The following is a 26,471-nucleotide window of genomic DNA, read 5'->3' on the forward strand; positions in this document are numbered from 1 at the left end:
AACTTCAAAATTGAATTCATCATCAAGTTTAAATTTTAACCAGACCTCTAAATTGAGTAATTGTATGAACAATAATATATATTCAAATTGATAAACTACTTTAAATCATGAGTGAGCGTGTAGTACCTGCCACAACTTTGCTTCCCACAAGAAAGACTTGATAGATTCATCCTGTTGAGTAACATCATCAAAACTCTTAATCTTCTTTGTAACATTAGATATACCAAAAACCTTGTGAACTCCAAGAAATTCATCCATCTTACTAGCTGGAAAGTGGCGCCACATAACGCAATCCCCTACAATACACTTCTTTCTTTGATGCTTGCACGAAGCACATGCCGGACGATTGCTACCTACTTCCTGCAATTCTTCTTCTCCACTATTACTATTACTATTATTATTGTCATCGTCGTTGTTATTCGGCATTGGTGATGATGATGATGATCTATCAACAAAACAACAGAGTAGTAGAATATTCTTGTATAAAAGCTCTGGGAAAAAGAACATTATTGAAGGTGCATAATAAGTTAATTATGGATGAAGTATGATTCCTTTATGGGAAGAGCAAAACACGGAGGCGAAAGAGTACAATTAGGGTTCTAATACAGGTAATATATTTATTTATTTTTACAAAGGAAAAAATAAGGAGCTACTATAGTTTAACAACAAAAATATATTAAAAAGAATTATGTATTTATTGTTTGTATTAATTGAAATTTTCTTAATAATTTGTTGTCCATTTTTTATCAATTATTAGTAGAGCCGTCAAAAGAGGCTTAGCCTATGGGGCCGGCCCAACCCAACCCGTTATTGGGATAGGGTTGAAATATGATTTTTCAAGCCCATTTAAAACTAGGGCTTATAAGTCCGGCTCATATAAGCCATTAGCCCTTGAGGCTTGTTCGGGGTCAGCCCATGGGCCAAAACTTTATATTTATGGGTAACTTATAATAATCTCACTAGTATATAATCTAATTACTAAATACACGCTATGTTGTAATATTATTAGTCTTACCAAATTTTGGTACTTCTAGATACATGTACATCTCAGAATATATGGACTCAAAATTAGGTTAATTTGTTCTAGATTCACTCTATCCAAGTAGATTTAAATGTATCTAGGATACAGAAACAAATCTCGCGTCCTCGCCTCCCTCCCATGCATCTTGTTTGTCACTTTTTTTTCGTTCGTGTATCTGATATGCGAGATACATGTTAATTACGCTAGATTTTTTGCTAGTGTTATTGAAACAACACCATTTTTTGCCATATTTGATTTGAAAATCTTCTCATTTTCTCGATGTTATAGAACTATAAGTTTGAAAAGAAAAGAAGAAGGGCTAGCCCGCCCCAGCCCTCGGCCCTTCTAGGGTTGGGTTGGGTTGAGTGTTTTCAGGCCCTTCCAAATGAAGCGCCGACCCGCCCTAGCCCTTCAAATTCCTTGGCCCGCGAGGCTTGGGCCGGGTGGGGATGAGCCGACCCTTTTTGACAGCTCTAATTATTATGCATATATTTTCAAAAATTTACTATTTTTTTAAAAATACAATTGATGTAATTATAATTAAAAGACTTAAATAAATAAATAAATTTGCAATTTACTTTCTACTTCCTAATTTGTCTAGTTCACTTCAATTGGATGTCTTCTCATATATTTTAAAGCTTAAATTAATTAGATTGTCAAATAATAAACCTTAAAAAGACACTATCTTAACTTTGGATGTCTTCTAAAGCGTAACAATAACTACAATATTATTGATTTAGACCTATTTAATTTTGTAATTAAAAATGATATGAAATATTATACAAATAAAAATGATAGTTTATTTAGCAAACTTAATCAGGAGAAATATTAATTCTAATTTTTAAATATTTCTAGAATAATTTTGATAAGTTTGTGTAACAACTCAGTCAATTAAAAAAGTTTTCAAAATATAATCAATAAGAACTTATGTAAAATCTAAACATTTGTGGTGTTACATAGCGTACAATAATTCATATATGTCTATTTATGTCTTATTAAATATTATAAGAAATATTATATTATCAATTGGAAAAAAAATTAGTTATCACGTTATAATTAACGATAATGTATTTTAAGAAGTTATGAGTATCAAATATATTTACAGAAAACAATATTAAATAAACTTAAAATCTCACACTCACTAGACCATTTTCGACAAATAGTACATTTGCTTCAAGTATATTACTACAACAAATTTGTTCCTTACTGAAAACTTAATCAATACTGAAATCTTACTTGTCACCAAGTGATTTGCTAACAACGTTTAAGATTTAAGTCATGCGTAAGTTAACAAAGCAAATTGAAAGTTGAGAAATTACAACTATATAAAAAGACACAAACATTTAACATGAGAGCAATCTAATTTTATACAATTTACTTTCGAAATATTATACTTTACACTCGAAATACAAATACAATTTACATGCACTCGAAATACAAATACAAAGAGGTTCACACAAGTGTTAATTCAAAGATTCTCCCTTAAACAAAATTAAATTATACTGTGAAGTCTACTAAATTACAAAACTACATTGGGAATGTTACTAAGTTAAGTTAGAAGGATTGAATAGAGTCATAAATATATTTTTCTTTTTTTCTTAAGGTACCTTGATACTTAATTTCGAAATCAAAACAAGACCTTCAATATTGAATTCATCATCAAATTTTTTAATAGACTTCTAAATTGACTAATCATTTTTTTGATGAACAATAATATATTTATTCAAATTGATAACTTTGATTAAAGCTCATTAAATTTTAATCATGAATCTGTCTCTACTACCTGTCTCTACTTTACTTCCCATAGGAAGGACTTAATGGATTCATCCTATTGAGCAACATCATCAAAGCTCTACACTTCTTTTCTTTAAGGGGTGCTAATGGTTGGACTTAATGGATTCATCATGTTGAGCAACATCATCAAAGCTTTACACTTCTTTTCTTTAAGGGGTGTTAATAATTGTAGTAAAAAATATAAAATAACCAATAAATAATTATGAACTTAATGGATTCATCCTATTGAGCAACATCATCAAAGCTCTATGTTAGTAGAGATAGAACACATGAGGTATGACCTCAAGGAATTTTCACAACCTAACCATTATATTAAACTTTTAACTTGTGTTAAAAGATGTCAATGCTTGTATATATATTTATTAAACCAAAAATTGACCTCAATATATAATGTAATATATACAATGTAATTTTTTGACAAAGATTGTCGCTCCTTAGGTATGAATAGTAATTAGGTAAACTATAATATTATTCATAATTATAATCCTAACTATAATTGATTTTCAAAAATTAAAATTACCCCAAGATAGAAACATTTGTGTGAATGACCCAAATATCATTGCATTCATAGCCTAAAGACTTTTGAAGCCCAGTCCAATGCAGGACCCAGCCTTTCAAGGATCTACCTAACCTAAGATGTTAACCGGCCCAAATTAAATTAGGAGAAATGGCTCTTAACTAAAACTTTATGGGGCCTAACTTTATTCAGAATACACTATTAATCATCTTTTCCAAAAAATAAAATAATACTTTTTAAATCTTTATAATTTCAATTTATTTTCTATGTTATATACTCAAATTAAGAATCTTTTTTTTTTCCAAATAATTCAACCACAAACTAATCGGCGTTTAACCTTTAAAATTCTGTTAATATTTTTTTTACATAGAATATAAAGAGAGAAGGACGGAATGTAATTGGAGAGTATTAGAAATTTACTAGTAAATGTAGTTTCTCCTATGTGGTGGCAACAACCAATATATTTTCTTCTCATTGTCACAGTGGAAATCAAATAAAATACTTGAATTAGAAGACTAGCTATTTACCTTACGCTTTTTGGGATGCATTATTTCTTCAAATTCTGTTTATACAAGATGCTTTGTATACTTATTATTTATTTTTTTGTAAGAGTCTGTTGAGCTGGACATCACCGAAATTGCCTCTACAATAATGAATATCTAGCGAATGAACGATATGAATTTTGGGAAGAGTTTAACCTTTACAGTATAATTTTTTAAATTTTATTTTATTATATATATATATGTGTGTGTAAAAGATAACTATAAATAATTATAAAGAAAAATAGAATTGATAACATGAAAATGTTAAAAATAACCTACTACAATGATATGTTAAAATACTTTATTGATATAAAAATTCTTAAATCATGTCAATATATATAAATTAAATTCTTTTAAGAAAAGGTGACGAATGTGATTGTAGATTTACGATACTCAATAGCTTTTACTCATGCTTATATATATGTATTAAAATATTCATTGAATACTTACCCTAATTGATTTGTCTTTGTCAAAAGACTTGTAGGTATGCTCTTTCCAGACATTGAAAATAGAATTTAGAATATTGGATAGAAATGAACATGTCAATGTCTGTTGAAGGCTAGTTCCTCCTTTTGACTTATTATTCTATGACTTGAAAGCCTAGATTTCATAAGTGCTAACAAATATGAGACCCTTTGGATGGGTAGTACTATAGCATTATGGGCTAATGACAATCTTTGATTGTGGTTTCTGTTCACAAACCAGCATATGTCACGCATGTAATCAGTGGCGAAGCAAGAAATTTTATGAAGGGTGTCCAAGAATTACATAGGTAAATAAAATTAATTTAACCCATGAGTGTACTAAAATTTTGTAAATCAAACTACGTTACAATAAAGATAATTTATTTTAATTAAAAAATATACCAAAAAAAATAAATTCAAACTACATAATAATTAGCTTTGACGTTCATGTTTATATAAAAGGAAGTGAACGAACAAAGAAAAAAAAAGAGAAAATTCAGTTAGAATGAAATCACTTTTATGCTTAAAGATTTCACGAATCTTTGAGGACTAACAACGAGACATGAAAAATAAATAGTAGAGTCGAACAAGTTTTCTTTTAAAAAGAAATTCTATATGGAGCCTTTTTCACTTTTAATAGCTTTATAAAAAAAAAAAATAGGAGTTACTTATTAACTTTAAATTAAATAATTACTTTTAAATTTTATTTAAAATTTAATAAAAAGAAAAAAAAAAATCAAATGTAGGTCTCTAATTTGATATTGTTTTAATTGATAATATTATATTAATAAATTAGGTGTTAAAAAGTGCAGCCAAGGGGAATTGAACCCGGGTGAACGCTGGCCATTAAACTTTCGCTGGGTAACTGAAACCAATGCGCCAAGACTCTATTGTTTTTAGGGTGTCCAAAATATGCTATTTAACCATTTAAAAGATCAATTTACTTATACATACGATATAATTTTCCGATAAAGCATGTCCAATCGGACACCTTAAGCCTACTGTAGCTCCGCCCCTGCATGAAATCAAATCCAAGAATTTGAAGTTTATTAGTCCTATGGTAATTTTAAATAATATATAATAATTACTGAGTTTATAATTCATTTTTTTACTAATAGTTAGTAAATTTATCATCAATACATCTATTGAAATTCAAACAAAAACAATTGAATTTATGTGAGCACGTATATTACATGCTAGCTCCGACTTTGATATCGCAATATAATCATGTGCTAGTATATGCTTCCTCTGTTTCTTTTTAGTTATCATTTGTATTAAAAATATTTGTTTCAAAATAGTTGTCAATTTATACATCAAGAGAAAATTAATTATTTTTTTCCAACTTTGCCCGTCACATTAATTATTCTAGAATTAAGAGGTATATATAAACAGATAAAGATTAAAAAATTAATAAGGGATATATTGATCAAATAATACTCCTTATTAAAAAAAACTTCTGAAGAATTATGCTAAATATTATCATGACAACTATGGAACGGATGAAACATATATGTATCTCGAGTGATAAGGTGAAAAGGCAAATATTCTAGGTATGATACATTCAGAAAGACTACATTTTTTCAACTAAGTAACAACTCCTCCTAAATTCCTTTTGAATCCACTTAATTTGAAAAACAATCAATCACTTGTCTCATTTGAATCTCATTTCAAGCACCATAACTATATTCCTAATTGTACATTTTTTTAGCCCAAAGTCTTTGGTGGTAATGATGATTATAATTAGAGTTTCATGCAACAAAAAGAACAAGGCACTGTTAAGTGTTATCATGACGTACGTAAGAGAGGAGGGATAATTATATTTCTGCAGAATAATATAAATATAAAATCACTTCATTTTCTGATCTGTCAATCATATATATAGGTGCTATCAAATAAAACAAAAAGGGAAACCGATAGCATTACTGTTCTCAATCCTTTCCACGTCATTCCCCAACCCCCCCCCCCAGAAAAATAATAATATCGATACCATATTGTATGCAATAGAGGAAGATTTTTCCTTTTTTTCCAAACGAAAAGACTAATTAGTAGGCGTTTGGACATTAAAAATGTGATAATGAAAAAAGTTTAGAAAAGATATTTGAAAATTAAATTTTTAATTTGCAAGAAATATAAATTTTGTGAATGAAAAAAAAATCATGTCTAAACAGACACAAAAGCCTTTTTAATATCGAGAAGGAAAATAGTCGAGCTCGGAACGTGGGACTAATGTCGATCACATATTAAGTCTAGCTTTAGGACTAGTGCACTTTCCGTTATAAAAAAAATAATTATAAAACTTTGAAATAGCTTTAAATTTTTTGAATTTTTTTAAAAAAGGAACATGATTTTGTGTGAATAGTCCCAGGACATAACCAAAGGATTATTGACAAAATTTATTCGAAACTCAATGTATATATCAGTTTTTTTAGGGGTATGTTTGGTAGGAAGTATTAGGAGAAATAGTTCATGTATTATGTATGGTATTATATAGTACTATGTTTGGTAAGAATTTGGGCCTATGTATAACTAATCCATGGATTAGTTATACACCCTACATGGTATTAGAGGATGTATTACTAATACCTTCTATTTGGAGGTATTAGTAATACATATGATTTAATACCATTGGATAAGTCTATGTAAAGACAAAAATATCCCTCAAATCATTTTAATCATTTTGTTTATTTTCTTGATTTTATGTTTTATATTTGTATTAGTAAATTAATTTAAATAAATTAGCATATAAATTGTTAGAGAGAGTTGTTTGTTATTAAATAAATTCAATACAATTTTTGAAATGTGAATTTAACATTTACTAATTAAAAAGGTAAATATATCACCACATGATGTTTCTTAATTGAATGTATAATATATATGGTGTGTGTGGTTTTCTAATTATTTGTATTTTGAATAATTTATAAAATTGCATACATATTAAAACTATAACTTGCAATTTTTATGTGTAAATGTAGATGGTTTACTCAATTTTACTAAGTATTGTTTACTGTCTTATCGGTTTTAAAAGTAGATGGTTTATCTTTTTTAATTGAAAAATGTCATTTTGTGAGTGTTAAATTTATTAAAATGACAATTATTTATCCTCAAATAATTCAAGTGAAAAAATAGCAATCATGACAACAAAATTGTTCTTCACCTAGCTAGTTAGAAGATCATAAAAAAAATAACATTGTCTGACAATTATCTACCTTGACCCAATTACATAATAATACAAGGATATAATTGGAAAGAAACTTTTTATAGAGTTTTAATCCAAACACAAGATGATGTAGGAAACAATGAACCAAACACTTGATAAAAATAAACCATGCATTACTAATCCCTGCACTATTAATCTCTGCATTACTAATTCCTGCGTTATTAATCTTTGTACTAAACGACCCGTTAATGAATAAGCAAAACATGTATAACTAACATTTTTTATTAAATTATGCATAAATTTATCTTAATTTTTTACTTAACCATCACAAATAATATAATTTGATGTAAATGTTTAATTAGGGGAACAAAATTTTATAGAGAAGTATTGAAAATATCATTAAACTATTAACAGTGTTAAAAATACTTTTTTATTTAACTAATTTAATTTAGATATATCCTTAATCTGCCACATGACACGGCTAGTTGTATTAAACTTTTGTAGAAGCATGAGACTCTTGATAAAAAGTCGAGAGAAATTTAGTGAAAATTTAGGAGTGCATTTCACTCACGTGATAAGAATCGGGGTGTAGTTAAATTTAACTAGTCAAATAAAAAAATATTTTTAACACTATCAATAATTTAAAGATAATATTAATAATTCACGCCAAGTATAGAGTTGTATATAATACTTCTCTCAAAATTTTACGATAATTCAGAAACAAACTATTATTATCTGAGAATAATGGGATTCTTGTTTAGAATGACAACACACTGTCTGCTAAGAACAGTGTTACCTTAGCTACTCCCTAAATAGACACGACTAAACCTTGTTTTTCTAAAGCTTCCTTTTTCCCTACCACTTTACGCCTCCTTCCTTCCCCCACCCCCACCCCCACCCCCAGCATGACAAAAATATTAAGTATATATTGAGGTAACATTTTTTTCTGTTCATCATATAATAATTCAATTTCATATATATATATATATATATATATATATATATATAATAGTTTTTTCCTTTATACATATATATATAGCATTCTTTTCATTCCAATTTATATGATATCCTTTTGTTTTTAGTCTATCCAAAACCTCAGTATAATCTCATAATTAAAGTCTAATCATAAGTAGAAAAAAATGTTTCGATTGAACTTTAGCAACTCTCATTTTTTATCCGAACTTAGAACCGACAATGATGTTTTATGCATACGTACTAGTTGAAACAAAAACATATATACAGACACAAATTTAATTTATAGAGTAAAATCAATAGTGAACTAATTAAGAATTAGAAGGGCTATCCACAGAATTCTTTTTCGTTGAAACCAGAGATGACTGTCTAAAAACATGAAACTACATTTCAAGCCATCAACTTCAGCCAACATTACATATGAAAGGCAAAGAAAAGAGAAATCCCAAAAAGAATACTAATAATATTTTTTTATACAATATAGTTTAATCTAGCTAATTGCCTACTATAAACAATATAATTACCAATTGTTACCATTTATAATTGACCTGATAAATAGAAGAATTTATTTCACATTACAATAGTACTTCCAAGTTATATACCTCGTTAGTGTATTAGTAACTTTCTTATCTAGCTGGTCGCATGAAATTTTTTACTTATAGATAATCCTCCTTAAAATGTGCGATTTACATTTTTAAAAATTACATGAGTTAGTCTATTGCGACGATAATGTGTATAACTTAAACTTATAAAATGAAAATAAAGGCACTTACAACCACCATGCTTTGCTTTCCTTGCAGAATAAGCAAACAAGTAAACATGAAAGCTGCCAGAAAATATGTTAATGATGATATCACAGTTATTGGATTTTTTCTTGACCTTCATAGACACATATATATCATCACATGTTGTCATCCATGTAAAAAAAAATAAAAAATGCAACCGAAGTCATCCATCTAAGGTTTCCTAACCATTTTACTAATTAATCAACTTAATTATATCATCTAAATAAAGAAATTAAACCTCAAAAAGGCACATTTATATTATAATAATATGTTAAGTTTCATTTCATCATGAAAAATGAAACATAGTACACATTAACACATAGACTAGACTTAATTAATAAGATTTCTGTAGTAACTAAAATGTCCCTTCAAATAACATACTAATTAAACACTACTCCAAATTAAACTAATGAAAACCCCTCCTTGTTTTCTTCAAGAGACAATGAAACAAAACACAAGAGCAAATAGTCAGCTATCCATCTCTTCTTCAACATCAACAAATCTGCAATCAGATATGAATTTTATAAAAAAAAAAATGAATTTCCAAGAAAAGTTTTATAAATTAAAAAATGTTAAAAATTAATAATTTGAATTCATACCGAATCAATTATGTCTTCGTTATATATGATGAGTCGATGCAATACTTGACGTGCGAAGCAAGTAGTAAAATGCACCATGCTGGAGTGGCTGAATTGTGATACCCCATTCATTAGTAATAAGTGGTTCACCAGATGAATGAATAAGCACCGCATCTTCACCAAACACTTCCCTCACGTTAAACGGTCCTATCCCAACCTCAAAAGCAACGTCGTTGATAAACACCGTCGATCTTGTGGGACCTGCATCATTAGGGTCCACAGCAACCCCTACAACCACACGTACGTTACACAATCATGAGATAAATGGAACCAATGCAGTAGTCAAATTTATATATGTAACTCCACAAGATCCATCCATGCGAACGTTGTTCCAAAAAAAAAATTAGACAAGAAATCAGAAAATGAGGGAGCCAAAGGACAAATATAACCTTATCTTATCTATAAAACATAACGTATGAGAACATGTAAAATGTAGTAGTACTACTTTTTTGGCCTTGTTAAAAAACACTGTGTAAAAAGTGAACAGGCCTAGCTTAGCATCAATCACTTCCATGAAATGCCAGTAGAAGATTTTACTTATTATGCTTAAATTTCGTATGAATAGAGACAAACATTTATTCTCATTCTCAGTTCTGGCCCTAAAATAAAATAAAATGAGTGGCTTTCAACTTTCTAGACTATATATATCTTCACTTTTGTCATGAAGTTAAATGGAAAAAAATGTTAAAGTGCACATTCATACTAGATATGGTATCATTTGTACTGAGTAGCCAGCCCACCACATACTCAACATAATAAATAAAAAATAAAAAGTAAAGAATATAACACTTCAGTTACTCAATACTCCTCCCCTACTCTACTCACTAGACATATATACAAAAGAAAAAAAAACGTTACTTTTTTTACTGTTTCAATGTATTTGATTGAAACACAGATTTAAACGGAGAAAAAAAAACTATTATCATATATCAAAAATATCCTTATAACTTGTGATCTTTGGAAGCTGAAAAAAAGAATGTCATATAAAATGTAACGGAGTAAAAGACTTACCTTGAATGTGACCAATGGTTGGAATAGTGGTAGAAGCAAGAGGAGAAGCAGTTGAAGTAACAGTATAACTCATGAGCTGTGACTGCAAATTCATTTTCTCATTTTCAGCTTTCTTTGAACTATTACTAGGTGTTTGACTTATCCCCATCCATTCATTAAGAAAAAGTCCAGAAGACGAAGAAGAAGAATGAGGAGAAAAAGTAGTTGAATCCGGGAAGCAAAACCCTTGTGAGATGGCGGAATGATCATGAGTTTGTACTACTGGTGGTGGTTGAACGGTGAAAAAGAAAGGCTGCTCATTAGACAAGAACTCGTTATAGTTCTGTTGGTTCACTGAAGAAGTAGGAGAATTCAGCAAGTCCATCACATTCGATGTACCAATTGAGAAAGTCAATGAATTTGGTGAAGATTTATCAGAAGAGGATGAAGATGAAGTAATAATAGGTTGATGAGATGAATTATTCTGGTGTTGTTGAGCTTTAGCTTGTAAATGACGCTGTTTGTGTTTACTTCTTGATTTCCTGTTTTGAAACCAGTAAAACACATTAGCATCACCAACTTGTCCATATTCTTGAAGCTTAGCTCGGATTTTCCTAATCTCATCCCTTGGTGGATTCACCATGCCTGAATTAAAAATTGCTTCCAGTATCCGAATTTGCTCCGGTCTTGGATTCCATCTAGGCTTTGGCTCTGGACTTCGCTCTTCTAATCATAATTAAGAAAAAAATAAAAATGAATCAACCGAAAATGTAAAACATTGAGAAAATTATGTGAACATATATATATATACCTGGATTGCATGGAGGTCTTTGTTGAATGATAGAAGAGTTGATGTCATGTTGCCATTGGTGATGATGAGAATTGCAAGGTTTGGATTTAAACATACTAGGCCAGTGTCTATTTGATGAAGCCATATTTGATGATGATGAAGAACAAATAAGAAGAAAAAAAAAAAAAGGCAACTCTCTTTAGCTTTGCTTTTTTTTTTTTTTTTGGTAGTCTATAAACAACCCTAACACACTTCTTATATAGACTCCATACCTACTACTTTTTTTTTTTTTGTTTAGATTAAAAAGAAGGGAAAAAAAGAAAGCAAATTGTAGAAATAAAAAAGACAAAACCCAAAACAAGAATCACCTGTTAAATGATAAACAAAAATAGAAATGAAATTAAATGTAAAGTGAAAAAGATAGACTAGAGATCTAGTACATGGCCCATACCCTTATAATTATAACTTGTTCACAAAATTATTATTTTTCAGACTGAAAATACTTGTTCACTACTCAATGTAACAAAAAGCCCAATTAGTTCAATTTGAAGAGAAAACAAAGAGAACATTGAAAGAAGCACATGATGGGGCTTATATTAGAATCTTCATCAGAGTGAAAGACAGTGAAAGCTCATAATTCAAAATAAAAGAGAGAGAAAATACAATAAAAATTGTGATGTTTAATATCTTCAGAAGTCTGATGAAATTGTCTCTTTGTTTTACATATTTTTTGAGTTTTGATGTTTTTTTGGGGTTTGTATATATGAAGAAAGGGAGTATTAATGGAGAGAGGTGGAAAGGCGTGGATTATTCTAATAAGATGGGGTTGTTGCAGCAGGAATAAATAGGGGAGAAAAGTAAGGGGGGTAGGGGGTGTTTGGGGGGGGGGGGTAAAGAAAAGGTTTTGAAAGTCAAGATAATGTAATTGTAGGATTTGAATAGAAAACGGTGGAAGAGAAGTAATTGCTCTTTGTAGATTTGAATGTTTTGGCCAAAGAAAGGAAGTATTGGATTGACTCGAGGGTCATTTTATTACTACAAACACATTTCAAGATTTTTTGCTTAAATGAAGGAAAATAAAATTTATTTCTTTTTTCCCTTCCATTTTCTTTTCAAATGTATTTTTTGGGAACTTATGGTTCAGTCAAACTAATTTATCAATATAATACAATTATATATTGATTATGTATACTATATGTATATTAAAAATTTACACATTTGCTAGTATTTTATAAACTAGATCATTCAAATTTTTATTCATCGTGTTAATTTTTTTAAGGGAGGTTCCTATGATTTTTAGGAGTATTTAGTAAGAAATATAGAGAACTTTTATTATTTTTTATTTGTATAGGCGTTAGTGTTGTAACTTTGTTAGAAAATAAAACAAAGTGATGAATTTTTTTATAAAAAAAACTCTTGCTGAGGTAAGAATACTTTTAAGTTTTAAGCTATATTTTCATCACTTCAATTCTCCAAAAAAATTGTTAGTAGTTGTTAGTTTGAGACAGTAGTCAAGGCATTATTTTCCTTTTTCAATTGAGGCAAATTAATTTAATTAAGTGGAAAATAGTAGTTATTATTATTTTCCATAATCAGTTGTGGTAAATAATTTAATGTTTTCATTATTGTCTCGTTATGCAGATAGTACCAAGAGAGGCTTAAATGGAAGTCCTTTCACATTGTATTTTACTAAAGGAGAATTTTCATTAGTATATATGTATTCACACTAGTTCAATTTGGCATCTATACTAGCTATATTTTAAACTCATCATAAATAATTGACTGCATATAAGATATTTTCCAAGTAGCACTATCCTGCCGTTACTATTAGCAGGAGTTACATAAAGTTATTGTCACGTTATTAAGAAGTCATTTGTTTAAATTATTGATACAATCTTTTATGGAAATACAAAATAACATTGTGTATAGTAAAGTAAAAGCTTAGTGTGAATGATTCACTTTAAATATTTTTATCTTAAATTATGCTATGGTCCTTTAAATAGAAGCCTAACATGTTGACATTGGATGATAGAGTTGGTGCCTAGAGATTGTACAACTATGCTAGGCTTGATCAAATAACACAAACATTTTAAAATTGGGAGATAGAGTTGACAAGAATATAATGTGAAAATCAAGAAGAACATATGATATACGAGAAGTTGGGATAGACATTAAAAAAAACGGTGGTAACGTCCAATTTAGATTCTATCTTTTTCAAAACGCAAGAACAAAATAAAATTTTAAATTTATAAATTCTCATTTTTTAACGCATAAAATATTTGATCAGGATTATTAATTCAGTCAAAGTCATAATTAAAAGTGCTAGCTCAGTTTCTAGTTTCTACCACACACAATGTGTAGTTTCTTATACTATCGATTTATTCAAAAGAATATTTATTTATTTCTACAATATTTGACTTAATTAACAGTTTAATACTTTTTATGTCTTATTTTAACTGTCTATTAGCTAAAAAAAATTATCCCAAAATAATTAAAGTTTCATCTACATAATATTTGAGAAGAAGGATGATCAATATGTATACCATTATTAGATACATAAAAATACTTAATAAATTATATTTTATATTTGTTATTTTCTTAACGAACTTAAAAATTAAATATGAAAACGATAGTTAAATATGGGATGAAACGAGTAATTTGAAAGAAGAAAAAGATTTTTTTGAGGAGGGTGATTAAGCAAGAGAGTAATTATTAATGGACTTAATTTAGTCCATGTTGTGTTCCTCTTATCCCGACATACCAAGCTCTAACTCCCAACTCCAACTCCCTTGTGTCCCCATTCCACATCCCTCTTTAATTCCACTTTCCCCCAATTATACCTTTATTCATTTCATTTCTTAGTCTTCTATCTCAAATTATGTATCGTATTTTAAAAAAAAGTTATCTTAAATTACTTATTAGTTAGGTAAGAAGTTTTCATTTTACTTTTTTTTGAACATTTTTACCAGAATTTGGCCAGAATGATAAAATAATATATTTCACACTATGTTATTTTACCTTTTTGAACATTTGTACCCTTTTAATTTTAATACATTTTAATTTAAAAAATAGAAAAAAAATTAGTTTATTTTTAAAAAAAAAGGATATTATAGACTTTTTAAATTTTTAGCCAAATTCTAACCAAATTTTCTGGTCATTTAGCATTACCCTTAATTTTATTTGATTCATATTAACTTGAAAACTTTAATAAAGTATTTACACGCACAACATGTGAGTTTAATTAAAAACTATTTCGAGCAATTGCTTAACTTTAATTCCACTTATTATGAACAATATTAATTACTTATCAGTAGTGTTAATAATTTTACTTGATTTGATAGTTGTAAACAATCTTGAAATGGTTGGTTATATTAAAAAAATATTAAATTTAAGGGCTTGTTGAATTGACTCTTGATCAGTCTTGTTGAGATTTCCTACAAGAAGTGGGTAGTATTATCACAATTTTCAAGTGAAACTCAAAAAGTAAATATCAACTGTTCACACATGTAAAATTGAATATTTGATTTTGACCAATGGCCATATAATATACCTGATTCATCAGTTACAAACACTACTGCTTAGGTAAACATGACAAAATTTCAAAGGATAAATGATGGAGTCAATCTCACTTCACTTTTAAGTAACTCTGATAAAACAGATACAAAGAATGAAAAGAGAAATAAAGCACAATCCCATCACTACTCAGAAAGCCCATAACCAATACTAGATATGGTAGTTGTTGTTCAGTAGCCACTGCATTTACAGACATGCCTTTTTTTTTTCCTTTTCATAATCATACTGTACTCATCTCGACTAATTTTATGAAAGATGTAATTAATGAAATGATAAGTTTACTATATCATCATTTGAATCTAATAAATTTAGCATCAAAAGATGTGATGCAGTGGATGTAGTTGCCCCTCCTTTAATCAAAGGTTACCGGTTCGAGCCTTGGGTATTGGAAAAAACCTTGGTAGAAAGCATTTTCCTTTAAATGGAGCACTACGTGTGTCCATAAATTTAATATATTGGAAAAATGGATCTGGAAAATAACTATAGTTAATAATAAGTGTAAATTAAAAAGAAAGTGATAAATTATATTGATTTTTCAAACTTGATATCTATTTTTAAAATATTGGACAAGTAAAAATGGACGGTGGAAGTAATTCCTACCAACTAACTTTGATAGATAAACATAGTTACTTTAGTTTTTTTTGCTCTAACATGAAACTTTGTGATTCTTAATTACTTTATTGACTAGTACACCACATTATTATTCTGATTTTCAAATTATTATATTGCGCTATCGATGCACAAATTATGATATATATACAGTCTTATTCTTATCTTAAAAAGATACAAAAAATGATAAAATAAACCCCCGACTTAAAAATAAACCAAACTTAAGTTCTACCTTTTTTTTTTCTCATTGTCACAAGCTAGTCTTGTTTTCTTTGCTGACCAAACGTGTGCTCCCACTGTTAGTTCAATTTTCAGTAAACGTGGGATTTTCTGATACATAGTACGTGAAGAAGTAAATACTTTGATAGCTAATTTAAGTGATAGCAGTAGATTCAATCTTTTCCCCAAGAATTTATTATCTACTTTTGAGTTTTACCTCATCTCTTTGCCTTTACCTTTTTCTGCTCACCCATTTTGTCTTCATCAAATTTGTCTAAACGATTAAATTCACTATACTTTTGCTACTTGTTGGTCCCTACACAATTCTATTTAATCCCCTCTTCCTTTTTTTTTTTGCTTCTAATTTTTTTTATCAATTCATATTTACTTGTTCCATATTAACTTGATATTAAAAAATTTAAAAATAATTATTTTACAGCTATATAATACTTTAAATATAAAAAATTTAAATTTTAAGAAATGCATTAAAAAATGGCTATAGTTAATAATTAGAATAAATTCTGAATTAAAAGTAAAAAATTATCTATTGATTTTTTAAAATATGACAAACAAAAATAATTATTGTTTTCTGTATAATGTATAAGTAAAAATAGAATATTTACTTCTTTTTTTCCTTGTCCTATCCAAGAAGAAATATTAAAATGAGAATATTATGAATTTTTTTTAATCAAAGTTGCATAACTATATTTTCGGATAGAAAAAGAACAAAATTATTACTCTACTAACTTAAAAATCATAATTACCGAAAATCAAACTTTTAGATCAGTGATAATTTTCTTGTTTTGTTTCTTGTCCAGTGTTCAAACCCCACATTGGAACTCTGATTAAATTCGAATCATGTATTGCCGAATTCATTTAGGGGTGACGCTTTCAACATGATTTTTTCTCCATACTCAAGACTCGAATTGAGACATCTAATCAAGCGTGCAGTGATAATTGTTTACTCTATTGTTATTTTTATTTTTAATCTAGTAAATACATACCCAAATTAAAGAAGACCGACCCAACCAAATTAGTTAACCTTCTGATAAGTACAGAAAGTTGAAATTTATTGTTACCTTCAAATGTATTCAAATAACGTATCCTACACCTCCTGTAGCAAACACACTAATTGTTTATTACCAGCTTCAATTCAATGCACTTTATTCAAATAAGTAAATATTTATTTATAAAATAAATATCGTTAGAAATTGATTTATAAATACATAATTCCATACTTGAATATATACCATTGAAACTAATAACAAACAATTAGCGTGTGTTGGTAAACGTCCTTTTAAGCTATTTATCAAAAATATTAATATGAATGTATTTTTTTAGCCTAAAAGAGAAATGAACGACAAAAATAGAATGCAAAGACAATTACAGTCATGTTTCAAGAAGAATATCTTGAAGACTATAGATTATATTAGCCATAAATCATAAAATAATTGGCTACGACATAAATACTTGCTATAACTTATGAGTTGTACACCTATAAGTTAAGTGTTATCTATTTTTGGATTTTTGACTTTTGATTGATTTATTTATTTATTAATATTTGTATTAGAATTCGATTAAATTTGAATTGACGCGAGAAAGTTCCATATTTGTGAGTAAAGTACTCTTTAATAAAAACAATTATATATCTACAAGAATATAGAATATGTAAGCCATAAAATCATAAAAGAATTGGCTAAGCCAAAAATACTTACTACGTTAAGTTATGAGTTGTACACCTATAAGTTAAGTGTAATCCATTTTTTGCTTTTGACTTTTGATTCTTGGCTTTTTCTTTTATAATTTTTTATTTGGTCTCTAATATATTCATATTAGAACTCGATTAAATTTGAATTGACATGAAAAAGTCTCATATTTATAAGTAAAGTGCTCTTTAACAAAAACGACTTGTATCTAGGAGATTTCACAACCATCCTTATACTCTAATTTGATGAGGCTTAATGAAACAATCAGTGTGTTATATAGATGATAGAACCCATCACATGATTATACTGAATGTTCTCTTATTTAAATAAAATAAGGAAATGGGTATGACTTATGAGTGTGCTGCGCAAAAAGCGCCAACAGCATTTAATCCATGCAAACGTGCATGCAGTAAATACACCCACAACATGTTCGATTAAATGCTAAGACTTGCCTTGCCCCATTCATTATTTTCCTGCACATGCAAACAAAATTATACAATTCCATTTCAACATTTCGGCCACAAAATTAACGAAAATGACATATTTCTGAGTGGTAAATTTTTTAGATCATACCGAAAAGTTTTTCTAAAATTTGAATAGTAGATGTTTAATAAAAAAGTTTATAGTCATATGCAGGTGTTCAATTGAAACAAGTCTTAGTTCAAGTGTCTAAATAAAATTTGCGATTCAAGTTTGAGGTATTGTCATGTATTAACCCTTTGATTTATAATCATATATGATGTATAGTCTATCTACTAAGTTCATATATCGAAGCATTTATAAGTTTATTTTTATCTTGTAGATTGTCAATTTTGTTTGTTTTAAAAGTTAGTAAATATTGTAATTTGTACATAACAAAATAGTAGGGATCTGATTTGTTTTCATTGAACACAACAACAGTTGATCGATCGTGGCTAATGATCCGTGAATTACGCCTACATATTGTTTTGTTTTTTACTTTGTGAATTCGACCTCTTGGAAATTGAGGACCGCTAATATATAAAATACTCTACAAAACTACTACCTGAACTTCACTTAAATGCTCTTAGAGCTTTTACTTCATCACCTAGCAATTAACCACTTAATTCATTCTTTTTAATTATATATTTTAAGGGGGACTGAGTTGGTATAACAGATGATGTGTAGAGAAAGAATAGCGAATGCAAATTTCTTCATGTGGTATCAAAAAAAAAAATTGTAGTCATTACACTGTTGATCAACTACAAGTAACTGCTCATAACGAAGCTTTAGTAACATGATTAAAAATAAGGTAGGCAACCGTTACAACAAGTTAAAATACGTTAGTAGAAAAATTGTTTACATTATTAACGTATATTTAATTTAATAGCTAAAATACTCTTTAAAATATCATGTCCAATACCAACAACGGTGTCATGGTATTGGGAAACTTGAAATTGTTTGAATACCCTCTTCTGGAATGGTTTTTTTTTTTTTTTTTAATTCTTAACTTTGAGGTGAGGTTGAGAAGGTCCTTAATTTTATTAATATGAGTTATGATACAGTGGTGAGACATCCTTAATCAGAAATCTCGGGTTTGAGCCTTGGGTATGAAAAAAATAATATTGGGAGAGCCACTACCGAATGGACCGTGGAGTGCGCAATTTAAATTTTACTGGGGCTCCAATGTGACTTCCGGACACATGGGCGGAGGAAAAAAGAAAAGAAAAAGAGAAGGCCCTCAATTTTAGGAATATGAAGAGAATGTATATGAGAGTGCTTAAAAATATAAGAATTGAGGAAGGATTAATATATTTGCAAAAAGTTTGGTTCGTTAGGTATAGTAATCAGGTGTTAACATATATTCCGATTGAATTAGAATCTTTGTAAATGTAACATGTTCCAATGAAGGTCCAAAAATCATCAATAGAGGTTAATAATATATACTACAAACTGCCTAAAGTTTTTTTTTAAAATCTAATTAAGGTGATTGTACCGTACATTTCCGTTAGAAGTCAAACTTTATTATACATTATGATATTCAATAGAATAATTACGCAAATTTTGAGAACTTTGCCACTTTTCGTACCCTACTTAAATTTAGATTATTTAATTAATGTATTCTTACCGTAATTATTTAATTGGAATTGAGTTATTCGTGGTGAAAAAATTGCAAGCTACATCCTCACCAAAACAAGATAACGTAAAATATGTTATTTTCAGAAATCAAAAGTCAAAAATACCAGACTATTGGATGCATATTGGGCTAGGTGAAACAACTTGACCACGTTGTGTTTTTTTTGTTTCTCCCTTTCACCTAGACTGATTTAATTTCTCGTGATCACTTAATTAATCATTATTATTTCATAAATTCATTTTTTTATTGTAAGAAATGCAATTTTTTAGTTAATAATTATTAGTCAATTAGTGATTATATGATAAACCAACTCGTTAAATTTGTCATGCAATTTGTAGTCTTTTTAAGTTAAAATGAAAAGTTCTACCAAAAAAAAAAAGTTCAAGAACTCTATAGAAATTCTAGACACACAATGGAAAATCAGAGATATGTATATTTAAAGTAATGATGCTAGGATTGTCCCTAATTATGTCAACTTAAAAAGACAGGACATATTGGTCTGCGTAGTTAATTGGGATGTTTTATTATTATAATAATTAATAGGGAACAGATCTTTGGTGATGATTATATAAATTAATCATTCCTTAATAACCTACATTCCTTCTGAATTGGATAATATTCATTCATTTTAAATACAAAAAAACGTTGTAAACATTATGATTAATTCCTTGATTTCTTATAATAATAATGTAGGAGCTTGCTGATGTTTCGTTAATAATAAATTATTTCATTAGGGGTTTTACTTTAGAACGATTAGGTACTGACTAATGACTACACATATGAAATGAAGAGCGTAAACTTAATGCGACAAAGAAAAATGGGTAGAGCTGATATTTTTTCATAGTTCGATACATGAAAAATCTTTTTAATTATTAAAAAGACGACAGATAAATGCTAAAATGCATGGTGTGCCTAGTAATTGAATCATGTGACCATTTTATTTATTAAAAAACAATTAAATTATTAATATTATATATATTTAACGTCTCTGTATTCTATAGATCTTGATTAATAGAAAAGAGTCAAAGTCAAAGTTTACAAGTAGTATGGTTTGTCGACTATCCCTACGACTCCCCGTGTGATATGTCACTCTGATTTGATACAAACGAGCGAGTCTAGTCAATTAAAAAATGAATTAAATAAAAATAGATAAGTTACTCGACTCAATTCATATTTTAAATGGGTAAAAAAGAGTTATCCAATGGATAATATGGACACCCATATTTATCCATATTATAATAGAAATCTTGTTAAAAAATTTTAAAACAAAAAAAAATTAAATTTTTTTTTTATCACTTCACTCCACCCCCTACTAGCCCCCTACCCCATTCCAAAAAAAATAAAAAAATTACCACCCCGCCCCTACCAGTCCCCCCACCCCTACCCCCCTACCAGCCCCCCCCACACCCCATCCCAAAAAAATATTAACAAAAAATTAAAAAAAATTCATTAAATTTTTTTAATTTTTACCACCCCACACCCCTACCAGCCCCCCTCCACACCCCATCCAAAAAAAAATTAACAAAATTTAAAAATTTTACATTAAATTTTTTTTACAAAAATTACCACCCCACCCCCTACCACCACCCCCACACAAACACACCCTACCCCCTACCAGCCCCCCCCCTCCCAAAAAAAAAATTAACAAAATTTTAAATTTTTTCATTATAATTTTTTAATATATTTTTTTTTAAAAATTACCACCCACCCTCTACCAACCCCCCCCCCCCTCCACACCCCACCCAAAAAAAAAATTTACAAAATTTTAAATTTTTTCCAATAATTTTTCCAACCCACCCCCTACCAACCCCCTATCCCCAAAAAATGTAAAAAAAAAAGTTTCATTTTTTTATAGATTTTTGTTTTTTTAAAAAAAAAAAAAAACTTTCTTACTACCCCACCCTTTATCACTTATTTTTTGTTTGTGTGAATGCACATCTTTTACCCATTTTATCCATTTAACTACCCACTTTTCAATGGATAATATGGGTATTATTCGTTTTTACCCATTTTTAAATGAGTTGGATACCCAATCCATTTATAATGGGTAAATATGAGCGGATATCCATATTAATTACCCATTCTGCCACCCCTAGATACAACTCACAAAAAATATCTCATTATCCCCGAGGAGCCTTTAACTTATGGCATGTATCGGACCTTAATATATATTCGGATATCAATTTTTTAATTTATTATAATATATAGTGAAAATATACATTAGTTGATTATAATTAAGTGATTCAAGTATATGTACATATATATAATATGCATTTATTGGGTAAATGTATAATTTTTGATGTTATTATGTGATACACATATAGAATATACAATTTTGATACAAAATAGTATATATATTAGGTGATATACGTATAAAATATATAATTTTGATACAAAATAGTATATATATATATATATATATGTGTGTGTGTGTGTGTGTGTGTATGTATGTATATTTGATTAGTGAATGTAATTTTTTTTATGTAACTTGCCCAAGTTTTTATCCATCGGACCAAGAGCGACAGCCATATAGGGTCAAATATTATATTGTTTATACATGATTAAAATTATGTATAAAAGAGCTAATTACATTATTTCTCTACTATTTTTCAAATAACAAGAATTTCTTAATATTTATGGATTCCGGATACATCACTAGACTTCCGAATACATCACTGGACTTCCGAATACATCACTGGACTTCCAGATACTTATGGGAAGGGATGTATTAGAGAGGGGATATGACATCTGGATATATAAGTGAGGAGTGTATCAGAGAGGGGAGGGATGTAGCCGAGAGGGAAGGAATGTATCCGAGAGGGAGATAGGGATGTATCACCAAGAGGGGAGGGATGTATCAGAGAGGGGAGGGATGTATCCGAAAGGGAAGGAATGTATCCAAGAGGGAGATAGGGATGTATCACTGAGAGGAGAGTGATGTATCCGAGAGGGTATGTTTGAATTTTTTTAAATGGTAGGAAATTTTAGAGATTATGATAAAATAAGATGTGTATTTAGGTAATTTTTCCTAAAATGATCTTTTAAATATATATGTAGCAGATGTGGAATCTCCAATGACTTTTTTATCGATTTACTTCTTCATATTAAACCCGATAACTAAAAAACTCTGACTTCACCATTGCAATGGATCTCAAAGACAATAATTTTCACTAACACTTACAATGAAAGTACTATACAGATTTGAGACTGAAGATACTTATCAATGCAACTATTACAATTATTGCGGTTGGTCTATGTTTCCCTTTCAACATTTTTTAAAGTCTTTAATATGGCATCGGAAACTTAAACTGAAATACACATTTAAGGAAAGTACAAAATCTCATCAGTATATATCACTAGTATAATAGTTGTTCTAGCAAGTTGAATTTAATTTGTTTGAAAATAGTTGAACATTTTAGGGGAAAAAAAACGTGACTATATCTCCAAATCTGCCCTTATTCAATCAGTGGAGGTGTTATTTAAGTGAAATGTTAGTGGATAGATAAATGATTATTTTAACAAATATTCTAGAAGGCAATAAGGAATAATAAAAAGAGAACTAGCTATTACAAGATTTTATAATAAGGAACAAATGTTAAAAAATGGAACTTTAATACATCAACTAACACCTAGATTATTAAAAAAAAAAAAAAAAGAAGGAAAATTACAACTGAGCCTTTTCTCTTATACTTTTACAAAATGATAAGAATATAATTGAATAATATTTGAAATATGAAAAAGAGGCATATTAATATTCAAAGTATTGCACATAACGTCCTTCTTTTTTGGGGCCTTTTCTTCATCTTAGGGGGTCGCAATGCTACCTTAATTGCAGTATCAAATACAGCTTTCACATTCTGAAAATAAAATAAAATAAGATTGTTTATTTAGAGTGTAATTATTGTTCTAATTATTGATTTATCATAACGGAATTGTTAATTAATACCTGCTGAGTCTTGGAGCTGCACTCAATGTAGGCAACTGCTCCTATCATCTTTTTCAACTCCTCTCCCTAATTAAAGAAACAACAGAGTAATAAGCTATTTTTTTTGTTAATCACTGATTAAATTTTTTTAAAGTATAGTTAGTATAAGTGACTCATTTTATGTTGTAGAGATTTATGTTATTTGTTTGCAAAGTTGACCACAAAAACTCATACTTTTATATTAAAATGAAAAACTTCTTGTATATATACACATATGATGATATACAATGATATCCTTTCAAAAGCTTTTTGTATACATATATAATATATAATGATTTCATTTTCTGTAATTTGTCTCCGCATATACAAGCCAAACCACACGATGGCTAGTACCCGCTTTGCGCGGGAAAGTCAGACAACTCCATTCCCAAGATCTCTGATTAACGATGGAGGAATACTTATTGGCTCACTACCAGGCATCAAGATATATAATGTATCAATTTGTTTGGAATTAAATTAAGACCTTTTTGTTTTTAGAAATTTGCTAATGATTGCAAGTCAATAATGGGACTCACCTGGGCAGTTGATATAGGAGTAGCCCCTGGATGATCACTTAAATATTGTTTGTCTTCCCTCAGGTCTAGCAAAATTAAATTTAAACAGGTATAAATCATATTGCACATTAGGTTATAATATGTGTTTTGAAATATAATTATGACAAACTTAAAGATAATGAAATATTAAGTTGATCTTACCAAGTTTAGTTCCCACCAGAACAATTTGTATAGTAGGAGCATAGTGCCTTAACTCAGGAATCCACTGTTTGATGATCAATAATTAGAACTTTTGGTAAATAATTATCAACAAATAAATCACTAATGGACAGGACTAGAAATAGAGGGAATATCTTTGGATCATCTAGTTTTACGGTGTATAAATAGTGTATACTTTATACAAAATATACATATGATATACATCCATATACACAATATATACAGCCAAAGTGTATAAATGATATATACTTCGGTCATGTTGATAAACTAGATGGCCGAGTATATTTACTTAAGTTCCCAAAAATATAAATACACTAACCTTTTTGTAAATGTTCTCATAGCTTGCCTTGCTTATTAGAGAAAAAGCAAGCAAAAAGACATCAGCTCCTCTGTAACTTAATGGCCTTAGCCTGTTATAGTCTTCTTGTCCTGCATTTCACAATCAACTATTCAACAACACACAAAATCAAAATGAAATGTTCTTATATACCTACAAACAATATCCAAAAATATTCCCTCCAATGATATAAGTGAGGAATAAAAAAGACTCGTAATAGAATCAAAATTTTATATATGCACCCAAAGGTGTGGTCTAGTGGTCAATGAAATGGGTCGAGAACCATGAAGTTTCAGGTTCAAATTTCATCATAGACAAAACAACATTAGTTGATTTCTTCTCATCTGTCCTAGTCTTGGTGGACAAAGTTAACTGGTACTTGTTACTGGTGGAAGCTAATAGATATCCATGGAATCAGTGAAGATGCACGCAAACTACTCAGGCACCACGTTATCAAAAAGAAATCATATGTGAAATAAATTTAGCATCTACGTACATCCTACCCTCCATAGAACTCCAACTTGTGGGACTACACTGGTAGATTATTGCTGTCATTGCTGTGAAATAAATTTACCTGCAGTATCCCAGAGGCCAAGGTTAACGGTGCTACCATCCACCACCACATTTGCACTGAAGTTATCGAACACCGTTGGAACATAATCCTATGGAACAACATTAATCTTATGAAGTTAACAACTCGTATACATGAAACGAAGAGAAGATTAAAGAAAAAAAGTGAATAATATTACCGTTGGAAAAGTATTACTAGTGTATGAAATTAGCATACAAGTTTTCCCAACAGCTCCATCACCAACAGTAACACATTTGATGAATCTAGCAGTAGTCATCTTCTTATAAATTGGTTATTTCTTACAAACTTACTGCTTTGTTTCTTCTCTACAAGTTTTTTTAAAGATGAGAAACACTTTGTTTTTATTCTTTAATGATACATCTATCTTCTTAGCTAGTATATATCCTTCAAATACTTTTTTCTTTTCTCCTAATCATAACACCAACTTGTTCAAGTTAAAATAAGTGGATTTTGAAACTTAATGAAAAGATATTTGGCAATGTGGAGAGGGTTGGCATATTGGATTATACACCTAAGCAATCATTGCTTACACCACCCTTTTTACTTTCCTTTAACTTCAAGGCCAGATAGCCAAATGAAATAAAAAGGGGTTAAATTTTTTCAAAAAGAAAGTTTGTAAAGTAGGTGTAGTGGTGAGTGTTGGTTGGTTTAAGTGCTGAAGAAGCAATTGTATAAAGGATCAAAAGAGGGGAAAGGTTGCTTAATTGGACTATATACTATGATGATCAAAATAGAATATTTCAACAAATGGAAATTAAAAGTAGGGATATTTTCATAAATACACGTCCAACACAACAGTTTTCATCCACATATATAGTGACCTAACTTTCAAATTATATACCATATGGATTAATTCAGATAAGGGTTGAAAAACATGACTCATTTTAGTTACAAGTTCAAGTCAGGCAACTCATAATTGAGATTGAGAGTATAAGAGTGTCTTAGTTCAACTCGTTACGAAAACAAGTTTAA

General features: G+C 29.1%; 2 protein-coding genes across 2 annotated transcripts; both read right to left on the reverse strand.

Moving 5' to 3' along the window:
• Positions 1-9,726: 9,726 nt before the first annotated feature.
• LOC125835305 (WUSCHEL-related homeobox 9-like) lies at positions 9,727-11,852 on the reverse strand. The gene is made up of 4 exons (XM_049514431.1): positions 11,692-11,852; positions 10,902-11,606; positions 9,852-10,118; positions 9,727-9,754 (listed from the first exon to the last, which is right to left on the reverse strand). Exons 1-3 carry the CDS (start codon positions 11,813-11,815, stop codon positions 9,871-9,873), a joined length of 1,077 nt encoding a protein of 358 aa, XP_049370388.1. The 5' UTR covers positions 11,816-11,852; the 3' UTR covers positions 9,727-9,754; positions 9,852-9,870.
• An 11,582-nt stretch (positions 11,853-23,434) lies between these two features.
• On the reverse strand, positions 23,435-25,989 carry LOC125835254 (rac-like GTP-binding protein RAC13). The gene is made up of 7 exons (XM_049514383.1): positions 25,657-25,989; positions 25,482-25,569; positions 24,890-24,999; positions 24,553-24,616; positions 24,373-24,437; positions 23,819-23,884; positions 23,435-23,729 (listed from the first exon to the last, which is right to left on the reverse strand). Exons 1-7 carry the CDS (start codon positions 25,753-25,755, stop codon positions 23,628-23,630), a joined length of 594 nt encoding a protein of 197 aa, XP_049370340.1. The 5' UTR covers positions 25,756-25,989; the 3' UTR covers positions 23,435-23,627.
• Positions 25,990-26,471: the final 482 nt, after the last annotated feature.

This window comes from Solanum verrucosum, unplaced genomic scaffold (genome assembly GCF_900185275.1).
Source record: "Solanum verrucosum unplaced genomic scaffold, falcon-dt-bn FXZP01001278.1, whole genome shotgun sequence".
NCBI lineage: Eukaryota > Viridiplantae > Streptophyta > Magnoliopsida > Solanales > Solanaceae > Solanum > Solanum verrucosum.